At 44.4% G+C, this 16108-nt stretch overlaps 1 protein-coding gene across 1 annotated transcript in view; it reads left to right on the top strand.

Moving 5' to 3' along the window:
* Positions 1 to 6686, top strand: part of EGFR (epidermal growth factor receptor) — a 203795-nt gene extending 197109 nt beyond the window's left edge. Inside the window, exon 28 of the mRNA XM_059170603.1 lies at positions 572 to 6686. Within this exon, the coding sequence (XP_059026586.1) occupies positions 572 to 930 (359 nt within the window). The 3' untranslated portion in view covers positions 931 to 6686. The remainder of the gene's footprint in view (positions 1 to 571) is intronic.
* Positions 6687 to 16108: the final 9422 nt, after the last annotated feature.

Here is a 16108-nt window from a genome sequence, read left to right as displayed (position 1 = left end):
AGAAACACAAAATGACTGAGCACATGCATGGGTCTTTGTGTTGGACTCAAGTCGTGTCCAGCTGGGAGGTGTGGTTTTAAGACCAGTTTGCAGATTTTCTAGAACTTGAAGCAAACGTCAAAGATGTGTGTGTGTATAATAGAGAGAGAGAGCAGGAGTGTGTGGGTATGATTGTGTGTGTGTCCGTGAGTGTGTGAGCATGTGTGGAGGAGTGTGTCTGTGTGCACACGTGCGTGTAACACATCTGATCTGGTTCCACTCTTGGCCTGTGACACACGTATATGCCTAGTCTCAGCTTTATCCCCGATGTTCCCATGGGCACACTTGCATCTCAAGGCAGGCTATCCTTCTGAGAACATTAAATTGGCAAGAGATCGATGTCCCCATTGCTCTGAGAACTATAGACAAGGACACAGTTTCCCTTAGGGCACCAGCGAGCTCGTTGTCTTGCCAGACGCCCGACGCTCCGTGGTCTTGCGGGAGAAAACCGGCAGGGTTCAGATGCGCTGTGGAGTCCGCTGGGGCTGACGCTTGGCCGATCGCTTCACCTGTGATTTCTTTTCCATTTCAGAATACATAAACCAGTCCGTCCCCAAGAGGCCGGCAGGTTCCGTGCAGAATCCGGTCTATCATAATCAGCCTCTAAACCCAGCTCCTGGCAGAGACGCTCACTACCAAAACCCCCACAGCAATGCCGTGGGCAACCCTGAGTATCTCAACACTGTCCCTCCCGGCATCACCAGCGCGCTTGGTGGCCCCGGCCTCTGGGCCCAGAAAGACAACCACCAGATCAGCCTGGACAACCCTGACTACCAGCAGCATTTCTTTCCCAAGGAAGCCAAGTCCAACGGCGTCTTCAAGGGCCCTGCAGCCGAACATGCAGACTACCTGCGGGTAGCCCCACCGAGCAGTGAGTTTATTGGAGCGTGACCACGGAGGACAGCGGTGGCCGTAAGAGTCTCGGATGTGTCACCCACCCTGGGACCAAGCCACGGCAGCAACGCCCAGTGCTGACAGTCACACCCTTGTTGACTCCTGGGCCCGTGGACTGGTTTGGCCATATTTGCTCCTACGGACCCATCTTTCACCCAGGAAGTGCCCCCTCCTTGGAAGCACTTTGGGAAGTTGCTGGGAAGTTCCTTTGTCTTCAAACTGTGAGACTGCCACAAAAAGGCATCCGGCAAGAATATTCTCTTTGGGCAGAAGTTTGCTTTTCAGTGAGGTATATTTGATTTAAAAAAAAAAAGAAAAGAAAAGAAAAAAATCTGCATAAGGAGTTTTATTGCTTGGGGACCCTGGGGGTTTTTAATTGTCATTATGGATTTTATTTCTCCTGGGCGTTTCCAACGAGGAAGGAGCTTCTTGCTCAAGTACTGGCTGCACTGAGTAGATCCAGGCCCAACTGTGACCAAGAAGCAAGGGTCAGAGCCTTCCAGCTAACATTTGATTCCACTGACTCTAGCTCCAAGATTCTTCCACTGCAAGACAATTTCTTTAAAAAAACTAGAAGTACTCTGTGTCCTAAGTGGGACTGGTTGGTACTGTAGCAAATCATAGCACGTTCAAGAGGATAAGCCACTTTGAACCCTTCCCGAGCACGAAAGAAATGGAAGGGGTAGAATTCTTCTTCGGACTTCTTTTTATATAAATGTCTTCATGGTACTTACTCTCCATTGGTTGACCAGCTTTTTCTAGCTATAAGTATTGGACTTACTTGTTTCTTTTCCATTCCACTGTTTGGAAGCTCGGTAGGAGTTCCCTGTTGGTGAGAGGAGACGGTACATCACACTCTAACCTGGACCAGCTTGCGTTGGATCGGTGTTCAATCCGGTAGCTTTTAATCGCGATGGAACGATAATGCAAAAGTTCACACGAGAACGTGGCTCCCAAATTTGAGTCTCAGAGGAAATACGGCAAGTCCCCTGGGGGTTAGGGAATGAATGGGCATCTGTCCGGACACTGCAGAAATGAGACGCTCCTCCTCAAACTCACGAAGCCTCCCACTACCAAATTAGGCTTATGGGAGACAATTTCCTTTTTATTTTACTATAGATGTTTTTTACTCAAAAGGTACTAACCCCCCTCCTTCTCTGGTAGGCTGTCCCCAAGGCCCCAAAATGAAGGGATCCAGATTCCAGGGCCACCAAGCAGGAACTAACAGCCCTTGCCCCTGGGGGTACATTTCACAGGGCAAAATAAAGTTAACACTATGCATCGGGGGAATTAAAGCGGTAAATATTAAATCAGAGCTTGAAATCCATGACAATGCCTTAACAATATCTACAGATCGTTTTTTGAAAGGAAACAAATTCCCTCCTAAAAGTTTCCCTAGCATTGGAGGATCCAGCTAATTTAGGACCCAGAGTGCTCTTGTGTCCTTGCAGCCTGACCGGTGCGTGGCAGCCCTTTGTACGCAGGTGTTAAACCCCCTAGTCTTTCAAGGAAAAGATCTTTCAGACCATATTTCTGACCTATGGATGTGTCCAGCCCCACACACGTACAAGATTTCCCTTTCGCTGTTAAAGTAGTAATTGACTCTTGGATCAGGGCCCTACAGTTTTGTTACCAATATATTGACTTTGTTCCGATGGAAATATAAACTCTATTTAGTTCAATTCCGCTGTGTTTTCAGATACTCTAAGTACCTCTACCAGCTCAGCATAGACTCTGAAGACCTAAAAATAAGTAAAACATTATCTCCGATTCCAAGAAATTCACAATTCAGCAAAGGGAATTGACTCAAACACAAACCTTAACACAGTACGACACAGGGTAGGCAAGACGGGTCAGCCAAGCACACTCAGCACAGGGCAGGGAAGAGTGCGTCCTGCCTTGGGAGGGCCCTGGAAGGCTCATCAGGGAGGGAGTGGTGGAGTTGGGCCAAAACATGACCAGGGTCTTAGCCACGAGAGAAATGGGAGTGTGCTCCCGACAGACAAAACCTTGACCAAGAAAGCATCTGCCAGAGAAACTGCTAAAAAAGTAGGAGAAAGGCCACCTTCGTGCATCTTAACCAGCTGTCCCTTTAAGCCTGGGAACTAGCGTGTGGCATTCCCCCAGCACCCCACATGGGGGGGGGGGGTCCCTCCCTGGGGATCTGAAAATGATTCTTGAAAAGATTAAACATTTCTAAGACTCTCAAATTTTATGTCATTGTCAGTAAATCACTTTTGTTACTTACTCGCCTCAGAACATAAATATCTTAGCCAGAATCTTCTTTGGCCCTGGGAAACAGACTGATGCACATTTTATTACCACTTTTTCATCAAGAAGCAAGTGATTGGTGAGGGAGAGCAACTGTATGTCAGTCCGACTGTAGCGGTTAAATCCTAGTATTTTTGTAATTTGCAATATTTTACTATAACATAATAAAACAGCAAAAACTATTCAAGCTTTTTCTCCTTTGTATTTCAGTTTTCCTGCATAAAATCTAGGTGCTAAATCCTCAATTTGAAAACTGTGTTTCCCACGATATCCTCCCCCTGGCTGTGCAGGGAGGGCTTGGAGATGCCTCAGAGCCCAAGACAGCAGAGCCCACCAGTCAGGGACCCCCACCATCACTATGGGCAGACAAGGAGAGGAGGGCCCCCCAGAGCCCTGGTGTTTCCACCTCATGGCCCTGCTTGGCCCGAGTTCAAAGTTTATACCGCATCTCTTCCGTTCCTCCTTGTGGAGCCCAGGTCCTAAGACCCTACGAAGGGCCCGTTCCTTCCTCAGTCAGCCCATGGCCCTGCCCGAGATCTGGCCTTTGGAGACAGTTCGGTGATGCTGACAGTGGGCCTGCGTCCTGACACCTCTCCTATAAACTCAGGAGTCCCTGTACTCATGCCCTATAAGTAACGTTTCTGTCACCTCATGAAGTAAAAAAGATTAATCTTCCAACTCCTAGATGTGCTGAGTCCCAGTTGTCGCCGACTTTATTGTAACCAGGAGCACTGTGGGGACATCGTTTGATGACAAGTTGTAAGTTCTTAATTTGGGGCTTTAGCCCCCCACCAACCGCAGACCCAAATGAACTGGCTCTCGAGCTTGGCTGCTCTCCGGTATCTCCCCGGGTCCAACCTCAAAGATTCTGATTTGATTTGCCTCCTGTGCAGCCTGGGCCCAGGGGCCTTTCGGAACTTCCGCAGGTTATTGTGATGAGCTCCAAAGTTTGGGGAACCACTGGTGAAAAGGAAAGGCCAGTGGGTGGGTGGAGGCCTGTCCCTTGGCTGATGGCATCTCACTCACCAGTCACAGTCCTTGGGTTCCTCAAGCAGAGGTGAAGCCGTTGGGTTACGGCGACTCACAGTTCTCGTCCTCTCTGCCAACCTTAAAAAGAAAGGGCTGCCGTAAACAATGAATCTTGGAACAGTGCATCAAAAACTAATGATGCATTTTATGGTGACTAACATAACACAATCAAATTTTTAAAAAAGAAAAAAAGGGGGGGGGGGCCAGTCTCCCCCGACCGGTACAATCAGACACAGGGGCTCCCCGTGTGATCCCAGTGGGCAAGCAGAGTTGAAACACACATCCCTGAGGTGACCCGCAGGCATCCCAGCGGGCCCCCCAGAGGGGGTGGACAGAGAAGCCTGAGTCAGGTAAAGGTTCCCAGAGGAGACGGCGTGGAGGGAACAATAAGCTGACCTTAGTATTCCTGAGACTTGGCTACTATTGACTATCCCAAAGCCTCTAATTCTTTGTCCCCAGCAGCTTATCCTGTAAGTGGCAAGTATGAAAACTGAGCCTTGATAGGGCCCTGAAATGGTGTGGATTTCCTAAGAAGTTAGAAAATGAATGAGGGGCTTGCTGGAAGGGACAGCTGGTGAAATTGCCCTTAATGTCTACTTTGCATTTCTTTCTTTTGATAAGTACACGTTTTTATTACAACATAATGATCTGTTTGTATGACCTTGCCTAGGGCTGTAAAACCTTACCAAAAAGAAATCCTTGCCCCAAGGGGCATACCTTTTTGTACTACGGAAAGATGCGTTCAGATAGGAATTTTAAAAGATAATCTATTTTTGTAACTTTTTTGAGGACGATTATCCTCACTTGTAGCACTGAACTTTGTATGTTTTTAGGAAAACTCATTTTTCTACGAAAGGTTCGAAAGACAAATAGAATCAAAATTCAAAACTGAAATCTTTGTTTAAAGGATTTAATCCAAGCAGGGCAAGTCTGTCTGTCTTATAAAAAGGGCACAGCCTCATCGCAGAGCCAAGCTGGGTCATGGTCCTAATAAAGAAGAGAAGAACACTTTTTCTATTTGTGAAACGAGAGAAGGTGAAAAGCACACGTGATGTGGCTCAGTCCTGCTCTGAAGCGGGTTCTGTCAAGTCGGCAGCCGTATTGGAGGGAAAGACTGTCTCACTGTGAACGCAGATCCCGTCAGTGTAAAGAAAAGCAATAATATAGCACTTTGCTGGCTTATATATACTAATCTGACTTTGATACAAATTATTTTTATATTTACAGTTGCTATGCATTTACCAATAGACTAGAAATGCCTGCAGAGCTCTAATCACGGTTAGCATGTTTTGGTAACTTGGTAACTCAGTATGTTGATGAAGCCCATGTTTCCCAGGCCCGCGCACGATGCTCCCCCAGCCACCCTCCCCTCCCCAAGCCCAGAAAGGGTGTTCTTGGCCCTGGCTGCACAGTGAAATCCCCGGGGGAGCTTCTGAAACCAGTGAGGCCCCGCTGGACCTCTGACTCATTAAATACAAATCTTTATGGGTGAAATCCAGGCATTTCTGCTCTGGAAAGCTCCTAGAGGTCATTCTTGTGCACAGCCATGGCGGAGAACCCCCAGCCTAGGGAGGCTGGGCTTTCAGCAAATTCTGCTGGTGCAGGTACCTGGGGTTGGCTCCCAGGAGGGGAGACACAGTCACCTGGTGACCTTTCCCAGAGCCAGAGGAGACCCTGACACATCAGTTACATTACAAAGGGGAGACATTAGAATGATTGTATAAGCAGTAGGATGGCTTTTATAAAAACAGGAGTCAGAGAAAAGGATTCTTGCTTTAAGAAACACTTTTCTATTTTCCTCATAAATTTTATCTGGGAAGATACCTGAAGCGATTTGTACTGTTTTCTCTCCCATGTTTAACTGTACAAGCACAGTGTGACCTCTGAGGTCACAGGTCTGTCCTGTAGGATTTGCACACAGAAGTGCCACAAATCCCCACCTATCACCTAGCAGATAAAACTGCAAGGAAAATAAGTGCATTTATTATTTCTTCAACCCTTTGGACCTGGTTTGACTACAAAAATAACCTTACAGTGTGTAACACCATCTTTTGGAAATGAAGAGATCCTACAGGTCTGATGGCTGATAATCAGAGCCTACCATGTAAAACAGGCTAACAGACAGCTTCATTTTTGAAATGAGCGAGCAAGAGCTTGATAGCTTCTATGTATGGTACGTCTTAACGTTGTAAAGTTTTGCTGTGATGAAAACAATATTTGTACAGATGAAAAGCAAGACTCTCTTTTCTGTGGTTTACACTGTTGATCAGAACATGTTGACTGTATATAAAAATTGGATGTATATTATTCATTGCTCTTCTTATGATTACCTTATAAATAATATTGTATCCTTTGTTAACAATGCAGCGTTGACAAGTTGATAATCATATCTGACCTACTGTAGATGTTCTTCTTGATGACTTTTTAAAATTAATAAATTTTATTTTTAGAGCAATTTTAACTTGAAAAACTGAACAAGTGAGCAGAAAGTACAGATTTCCCATATCCTCCTTGCACCCCTCCAGCCTTTCCCACCATTATGCCTACACCCAAATGGCCTGGTACCTTTTTTGTTTTTAAGATTTTATTTCTTTTTTATTTGAAAGAGAATGAGAAAGTGAGAGAATGAGTGGGGGGAGAGGCAGAGGGAGAAGCAGACCCCTGCTGAGCAGGAAGCCTAATGTGGGACTCGATCCCAGGACCCTGGGATCATGACCTGAGCCAAAGGCAGATGCTTAACCCACTGAGCCCCCCAGGCACCCATCTGGTGGTGTTTTAAAGTTTGGAGGTTTCCTGTGTGTGACTGGGACACTCCTCAGTGCCATGCTTTGTAGCCACGTGTGTTCTGACCCTGGTGTGTAGATACTGCCCAGGGAGAGAGAATAACGCCCCCATCTCCCACCACTGCCTGGCTTCCATTGTGGAGAAGCTCAGAGCCAAGAGGAGAGATTTTTCTACGGCAGGCACAAAAGCAAACAGGAGTTTTGTTTTGATTCTGCTAACTGCTAGAAACCTGAGGAACTAAGAAGCACACCCTCGTGTGAGAGGGGCTGGGATCCTTGGCTCACACCTCACCTCCCCACCGCCCGCCCTTCCAAGCTGGGGACCTGCCCACTCCATGAGGCCTTCCTGTGGTGGGAATGCCGGTAGCCTAGGCTTCATGTAAGCCAAGAAAGTAACCATCAGCCCCAGAGGGAATTGTTCTGTGCCGGTTGAGGTAAAATCCCTATAATAACCAGATTCTCCGATGAAGTGCTTGAATGGGTTAGTGAATAAGCGTCCTCTTATCTCTTCAAACCCGAGTCGGAGTCAGGAGCTCTAAACCCATCCCAGCAAGGAGGAAATGCACACAGGTCATGAAGCAGGTGACACCGCCGTGCAGGAGAGGTCAGCTTCAGGAAACTGGGACCAGCACAGCAGCTGGGCAGTGGGAGTGCACAGGCAGGAAGCCGTGGGCGTGCACATCCTAAGCTGGCTTTGGAGAGTGGAGCTACCACCTAGAATCCGCGCCCCTGGCCTGGAAGAGTCCACAGGGCTTTAGGTTTCTTTGACTTCCATGCTCTGACTCCAGAGAATAAAGCCCCCCCCCCCCCAATCCCCTAACTACTTTCCCGGGACCAGCTGTTCAGCGCACAGTGCTCCACCTTGATTCTGTCACACAAGAGGACTGAGAGCAGGAGGTTGGCCTCTGCCGGCTCATAGCCGCCCCTGCTGCTCAGTGTCCATGCTCATCATCTCCCCGGAGATTACAGCCTTGTTTTTGTGTTGTTTATTATGAAGATCATCAAGCGCCTACATGCAGAGGGCTGGGAGCACATTGCAATCCACATGGAAGCAGGACTCCAGGCTAACAAGGTCCTCGAAGCATAAGCCAGGCGGGAGCTTCTCACTGTCCCTGTGGGAGCCCCAGGCTTCGCCGGCTTCCTGGCCTCCTGAACCGCCACACCCTGGCATGGTCAGGTGCCTTGGGAAGGAATAAGCCTCTTAGGGCCCCAAGCCTTCGATTAGGAGGTTTTGCTCCATATAGAGAAAGACCAGTGTCAGCAAACGAGGCAGACCTGGAGTATTATGGGTCTCTGGCTACCTCAAGCCTAAAGCGTCACCCACCTAGGGAAGGCCATGGCCATCCCACAGGAGCTTCCTCACCTCAGGGCAAACTCACTAGCACCTCTGTCTCCACCACCCCCCACTATCCTGCTCCCCATAATTCAAGCCAAAGCTCAAGGCAGATGGAGTTTCAGCCTGAAGAGACTTTTGCTCCGGGCCAATAATCTCGTGAAAGTAATTATAACTGTCTGGCTTCCACATCCAGAAAGGACATTTAAAAACTTGAGTAGAAAAGCCCTAAGATCACATCTGATCTCCGCCCTAGTTTGAAAAATTGTAAACAAAATATGGCAGAGATCCTATGGGCACACATTTGTGGTTTCTAAATGAGTACCTTGAAGCAGCCTCCCCCTCTGCTCCCCATCAGTCACACTGAGAGCCCTGAGAGATACAGGTCATTGGTAGGACAACCACATCTATACTCCGACGTGCTTCTACAAGTTCTGCCTTGACTCCCCTTCTCCCTGCCTGGGACACTGAGCTAGAAAAACTGGATTATAGGGTCTACAAGAAACAAAGATATATCCTTTACCTCATTCTTTTTTTTTTTTAAGATTTTATTTATTTCTTTGTGTGAGAGAGCGTACGTGAGTGAAAGGGCACAAGCAGAGCAAGCAACAGAGGAAGAAGTAGACTCCCCACCGAGCAGGAAGCCTAATGAGGGTCTCGATCCCAGGACCCCGGGATCATGACCCAAGCTGAAGGCAGATGCTTAAGTGACTGAGATACCCGGCGTCCCATCCTTTACCCAATTCTTGAAAGTGAATCCAAGCAAAGAGCATTCCTCAGCCTCAATCTGTCACATGTGTAGTCTGGAGCAAGACTACAGGAGGACCTGGTGTGCCCACCACTCTGTTCTCCCCCAGGGCTCAATCCTGCGCCATGTAGGTCACTCCAGGGCCACTCCTTGGCATGGAGGTCTACACACATGAAGATGCTGAGCAAGCTTCCAGTACAGGGCCACTTGGGCAAGAAGTCCCTAGAATCCCAATACCTGAGTAAGAGCAGGAGAGGAGAGAAAGGGCAGCCTACGGGTGTGTGCTTCCTGCCCGGGGAAAGGGTGCAGTCCATGGATTGGGTGGGGGTGAGGGACCAGACTGGTGAGTTTGAGGAGCTCTACAAGCCAGGGTCCCCAACACCTGGGACCAAAGATGGTACTGCTCAAGCAAATGGGACCTGAAATTTTAATAGAAAATGGGAGGCCCAGAGTTTCTAGGAGCCTTAAGGCCAATTCAGTATCCTAAAGTGCATAATACTTCCTTTCTTGAAACAGTGATCTTAAAAAATCTAGTAATGCTCTACCTAGGTGGAGAAGAAGATTGGAGAAGGAAAAGCCATCTTCCCTTCTACTCCAGAGAGAACTTGGGGGCCGCTCCTTACTGATTGTTTTTATTTCTAAAGAGTTTGCTTCCTTCCCCTTTTCTACTTCTCTAGAGCCCTCTTATTTAATCCCTTTTTATTGTATAATTAAAAATCCCTTGAACTTGCAGTCCAAAGGGGGTAATACATTACCATCCAAGCTTCACTCAAAAAATTTGAAAAATCCCAAGTACACCATTTCTCTTTTCACCTTAAGGAACTGGAAAATCAACAACAAACTAAGCCAACCCCATGCACAAGAATGGATATAATTGAGATTAGAGCAGAGATTAATGAATTAGAAACTAGAGATATAGTAGAACACACAAAACTAGAAGCTGGTTCTTTGAAAGAATTAGTAAGACCAATAAACCACTGGCCAAACTAATCCAAAAGAAAAGAGAGAGCACCCAAATTAATAAAATTATGAATGAAAGGGGAGAGATCATGACCAACACCAAGGAAATAGAAATTATCATCCGAAATTATTATCAACAGTTAAATGCCAGTAAGTCAAACAACATAGAAGAAATTGATGCATTCCTGGAAACCTATAAACTTCCAAGACTGAAACAGGAAGAAACTGACAACCGGATGAGACGAATATCTAGTAATGAGATTGAAGCAGTGATGAAAAACCTCCCAAAAAGCAAAAACCCAGGACCTGACGGATTCCCTGAGTAATTCTACCAAATTTTCAAAGAAGAAATAATACCTATTCTCCTAAAGCTGTCTCAAAAAATAGAAACAGAAAGAAAACTTCCAGACTCTTTTTTATGAAGCCAGCACTACCCTAATCCCCAAACCAGGCAAAGACCCCAACAAAAAAGGGGGAATTTCAGATGAATATCCCTGATGAATATGAATGCCAAGATTCTCAACAAGATCCTAGCTAATAGGATCCAACAGTACATGAAAAAGATAATCCACCATGACCAGATGGAATTTACCCCTGGGATGCAAGGATGGTTCAACATTTGCAAATCAATCAATGTGCTAGAACAAGTCAGTAAAGAAGAGAGAAGAACCACATGGTCCTCTCAATTGATGCAGAAAAAACATTTGACAAAATACAACATCTGCTCCTGATTAAAACTCTTCAAAGTATAGGAATAGAGGGAACATTCCTCAACTTCTTAAAATCAATCTATGAAAAACCCACAGGGAATTTTCATTTTTGTTTCCTTTGCCTTTGGAGACATATCTTGAAAGAACCTATCTTGGACCATTCTTCAACTTCATAAAATCTGTCTATGAAAAACCCACAGCAAATATCATCCTTAATGAGGAAAAGCTGACAACCTTCCTTTTGAGGACAACAAAAAGAAATAAAAGGTATTTGAATTGACAAAGAAGTCATCAAACTCTCTCTCTTCACAGATGACATGATACTTTATATGGAAAACCCAAAAAACTCTACCCCTAAATTACTAGAACTCATACAGCAATTCAGTAATGTGGCAAGATACAAAATCAATGCATAGAAATCAGTTGCTTTCTTATATATGAACAATGAAACTATAAAAAGGGAAATTAGAAAATTGATTCCATTTACTATAGAACCAAGAACCATAAGATACCTTGGAATAAGCCTAACCAAAGAGGTAAAGGATCTGTACTCGAGGAACTACAGAATACTCAGGAAAGAAACTGAAGACACAAAAAGATGGAAAAACATTCCATGCTCATGGATGAAAAGAATAAACATTGTTAAAATGTCTATACTGCCCAGAGCAATCTATACTTTCAAAGCCATCCCAATCAAAATCCCACTGGCATATTTCAAAGGACTGGAACATAGGCAGTAACCTCTTCAACATAGGCCACAACAACTTCTTTCAACACATGTCTCCAAAGGCAAAGGAAACAAAAGCAAAAATGAACTTTTAGGATTTCATCAAGATCAAAAGCTTCTGCACAGCAAAGGAAACAGTCAACAAAACAAAGAAGCAACCCAGAGATGGAAAAAGATATTTGCAAATGACACTACAGACAAAGGACTGATATCCAAGATCTATAAAGAGCTCCTCAAACTCAACACCAAAAAAACAGATAATCATGTCAAAAAATGGACAGAAGACATGAACAGTCACTTCTCCAAAAAAGACATACAAATGACTAACAGACACCTGAAAGAGTGTTCATCATCATAGCCATCAGGGAGATTCAAATCAAAATCATATTCAGATATCACCTTACACCAGTTAGAATGGACAAAATTAACAGTACAGGGAACAACAAGTGTTGAAGAGGATGTGGAGAAAGGAGAACCCTCTTACACTGTTGGTGGGAATGCCAAGTTGGTGCAACCACTTTGGAAAACAGTGTGGAGATTCCTCAAAAAATTAAAAATAGAGCTACCCTATGACCCTGCAATTGCACTACTGTGTATTTACTCCAAAGATACAGATGTAGTAAAAAGAAGGGCCATCTGTACTCCAGCATTCATAGCAACAATGACCACAATCACCAAACTGTAAAAAGAGTCAAGACGCCCTTCAACAGATGAATGGATAAAGAAGATATGGTCCATATATGCAATGGAATATTATGCAGCCATCAGAAAGGATGAATACCCAAATTTGTATCAACATGGACAGGACTGGAGATTATGCTGAATGAAATAAGTCAAGCAGAGAAAGTCAATTACCATATGGTTTTACTTACTTGTGGAGCATAAGAAATAACATGGAGGACATTAGGAGAAGGAAAGGAAAAATGAATTGGGATAAATCAAAGGGGAAGATGAACCATGAGAGACTGTGGACTCTGAGAAACAAAGTGAGGGTTTTGGTGGGGGGATGGGTGAGCCTGGTAGGGGTTATTAAGGAGGGCATGTATTGCATGGAGCACTGGGTGTGGTGCATAAACAATGAATCTTGGAACACTGAAAAAATTTTTTTAAAAAATTTTTAAATAAAAATAAGATAAAATTCCTTGAACTCTAACAGAAATAGGGAGATAAACCAACAAGGATATTTTAACCTCTAACAACTTTTCTTCTGCTCTTATACTTGACTGACCAATTTCCACAAGGGCAAGTCTAAGTGAAATTGATCCAATACAGCACACAAGCTTTGACTGTCAAGGACAAAAACATCTGGAGGGGAACACTGTTTCTCATATAGTCCAATAACATAAGATAACTTAAAATGGCAAATGTCCATCACTAAAAAACTTCACTAGACCCAAAGAGTTTGGGGGTGTTCTGGGGAACCTGAAAAGACTAGTTAAATTTTATACACTTAAAGTATTTCAGAACATAGAAGAAGATGGGGAAATTTACCAACTCATTGTCCAAGGTTGGAATAGTACAAAAATCAAAGAAATACTATAAAAACACATTATGTCTTCATTCCTGGTGAATATCAATATAGACCGAATGTGACTCCCCTAAAATTCATATATTGAAGGCCTAACTCCCAATGAGTAGGGTCTTTGGGAGGCGATTATGGTTGGAGGAGGTTGTAAAGCTGGATTAGTGTCCTTGTAAGAAAATAAAGAAACTAGAGTTCCCTCACTCTCTTCCAGTTGTGGACACAAAATGAAAGCGACCACATGCTAGCCTGGAAGAAAGACCTCACCAGAACCCAACAACGTTGACATCCTGATCTCAGACTCCCAGCTTCCACAACTGAGCAAAGTAAATGTGTGTTTTTAAGCCACCCAGTCCATGGTATTTTGCTTTGGCAGACTGAGCTAAGACAAATATTCAAACAACTAGGCAAAGATGTATGAATGAGAATGTTCACCAAGACATTATTTGTAATAGGCAAAAAACAAAGTTTTTAAGGTCCATCAAAAGAAAAATTATTAAACAAATCATGGAACATGATAGTACAGAATTCTGTGCAGTTGTTAGAACAGAATAAATCTGTGTACAGTAGCATGGAAGCATATTCTCATGATGTAGTTTTAAATGAAATAAGACACAATGCTGAATAATATTTCTGGTTTTTCAAAAACCTTCTATTTGTGTATATACCTGCCATGTGAATGTGCACGTGCACACTCATACATATACAGTCTGGAGGCCATCTGGAAGTATTACTGTCTCCCCATTATGGCAGAGACCTGTGGTGAGTGGGGAGCAAAACATCAACAAGAAAGTGGCAAGGAGGGAATTTTACTTTTTATGTTCTATACTTCTGTGTTGTTTGGATTTTTATAATGAATAGATTATTACTTTGGCAATCATGTTGGGATAAAATTTAATGTATGTCATTATCTGTCCCTTCCCTCTAGTTACAAGGAGACATTTGGCAATTTCTAGTTTAGCATTCTCTTCTTTCTGATCTCTCTCCCCAACAAAAAGCCTTGTGACAGCAGCTCCTGGGAAAGCCATCAGTGGAAGGAGAACGCAGTCCTCGGGCACCGTGGGTGGCAGGGAGGATGTGGTGGGCAGAGAACACTGGGGACTGAGTGCATGGGTTCCTGTGATGACCAAGGATGGACACACAGCATGGGATGACAGAATCCCTCTAGTGTGACAGTGCCTTTCTCAGCTTGGGCTGCCACATACACACACACACACACAAAAATCAAAACTTACACAAAAGACATGTATTTCTCACAGTTCTAGGGTCTGAGAAACTCAAGATCAAGGTGCTGGTTGATTTGCTCCTCATGAGCGTCCTCTTCCTAACTTGCAGAGAACGACTTTCTCACTGTGTCCTCACATGGCAGAGAAGTCAAGCCATCTGTTGTCTCTTCTGACAGGGATGCTAATCCCATCCTGAGGACCCTGCCCTCATGATCTCACCTAACTTGACTTCCAGAAAGCCATCTCTAAACGCCATCACATTAGGGGTGAATTCCATATATGAATTTGGGAAGGACAACAGAGTCTGTAACAGAAAGTCTTCTTTGTTTTAGGAGCAAGAAATTAGGGAAGGACAAAGGCCCTCAATGAGAGGACATGTCTTCTGCAGTTTGAGGTCCACCTATAACCTGGAATTCCTGTTTTGATCTTGCATCCACGTGCTGGCCATTCTAGACCAAAGTTCCAGTATAAAACATTTTAAAACTTAAGGCATAAAACAATATTGTTTAAGTTTACTGGCTAGAGGCATCAGCCACAGAAAAATATGGAGGGTGTTTTAGGAGGCACCTGGTTGGTTCAGTTGGTTAAGCAGCTGCCTTCAGCTCAGGTCATAATCTCAGGGTTTTGGAATCAAGCCCCACATCAGGCTTCCTGCTCAGCAGGGAGCCTGCTTCTCCCTCTCCCTCTGTGCTCTCCTTCTTTCTCTTTCTCTTTCTCTATCTCAAATAAGTAAAATCTTAAAATAAAATAAAATAAAATAAAATATGAGTCGGAGCCAGAGGAGGTTAGGAAGGCTTTCCTTAAATATATTCACTTTAAGCAGAGCACCCCAGAACCAGCGTCAACCCCATTCCACAAGAAATTTAGCCCTGATGTTGCAGGAATCCATGGTATGTAAGAAGTACAGGCCATAACACAAGAGATACAGATGCAGAGCATAATTTGATATAAAAGGAAAGAGAAGTACATTTCAAATAAAGTCTCATTTGAACTTCTGGTAAGGACTTCTAGAGACAGCCTTGCCCAGCACACCTCCTCTTCTTGGCATGTGGGAATTGCACCTGTGAGGGGAATGGGCCATATGATTTTTCTGACCATCAGGATATGAAGGAAATGACTCCTGAACCTTCCAGCACAAAGCATGACACAGTAGTGTGGAATCTCCAGCACAGTTTACCCAGACCCGTGCGAGATGAAGCCCCCACAGAGATGGGCACAGGAGCTCGTTAAGGTTCTGTCATTACCCAGAGAGGTAACGTACTATGCCTTTGCAGGCTATGTGGTCCTTTAGACCTGTTATGTGGTATCGTCCAATCCTATTGCTTCGCCACCTCGGTACCATTCTACTCCTACAGTCTCTCATTTTCAGCTCCAAACCAGAGGCTGTTGAGTTGGAAGGTCCACAAAGGACAACCTTTGTTTTCCAAAAATAGTCTTAAATGTCCATGTTGTTCTTTCTTAGCATTTTCTACAATACTCATGTAAGATATTACCCAGGCTGAAACTATTTGTTTAGATCTTACCCCTAGGAAATTTCGATTGATCCATCCATCCATCCATCCATCCATTTTCTCAATAAATATTATTGAGCACCTCCTATGCGCCATGCTCTCCTCCAGGAATGCACAGCTTATTTGTTTATATTTATATATATTTTTTTTGTGCTCTCCTTTTAAATATCTGGATTTAAAGATACTAAGGAGTTCCCAGAACAACCATATTGGATTCTTTAGGTGGTTTCTTTTTCTCATTTACTCAATTTGAGGGCCTCCAAAGCTTTGTCAAGGAGCTTTCCTTTAAGAAGCTCGTGACAGTTAAACATCTGCCTCCAGGTCAGGTCATGATCTGAGCGTCCTGGAATTGAGT

Source organism: Mustela lutreola, chromosome 4 (genome assembly GCF_030435805.1).
Source record: "Mustela lutreola isolate mMusLut2 chromosome 4, mMusLut2.pri, whole genome shotgun sequence".
Classification (NCBI taxonomy): Eukaryota; Metazoa; Chordata; class Mammalia; order Carnivora; family Mustelidae; genus Mustela; species Mustela lutreola.
The sequence above is the reverse complement of the archived record's forward strand: the minus strand, read 5'-3'. Positions and strand labels throughout refer to the sequence as shown.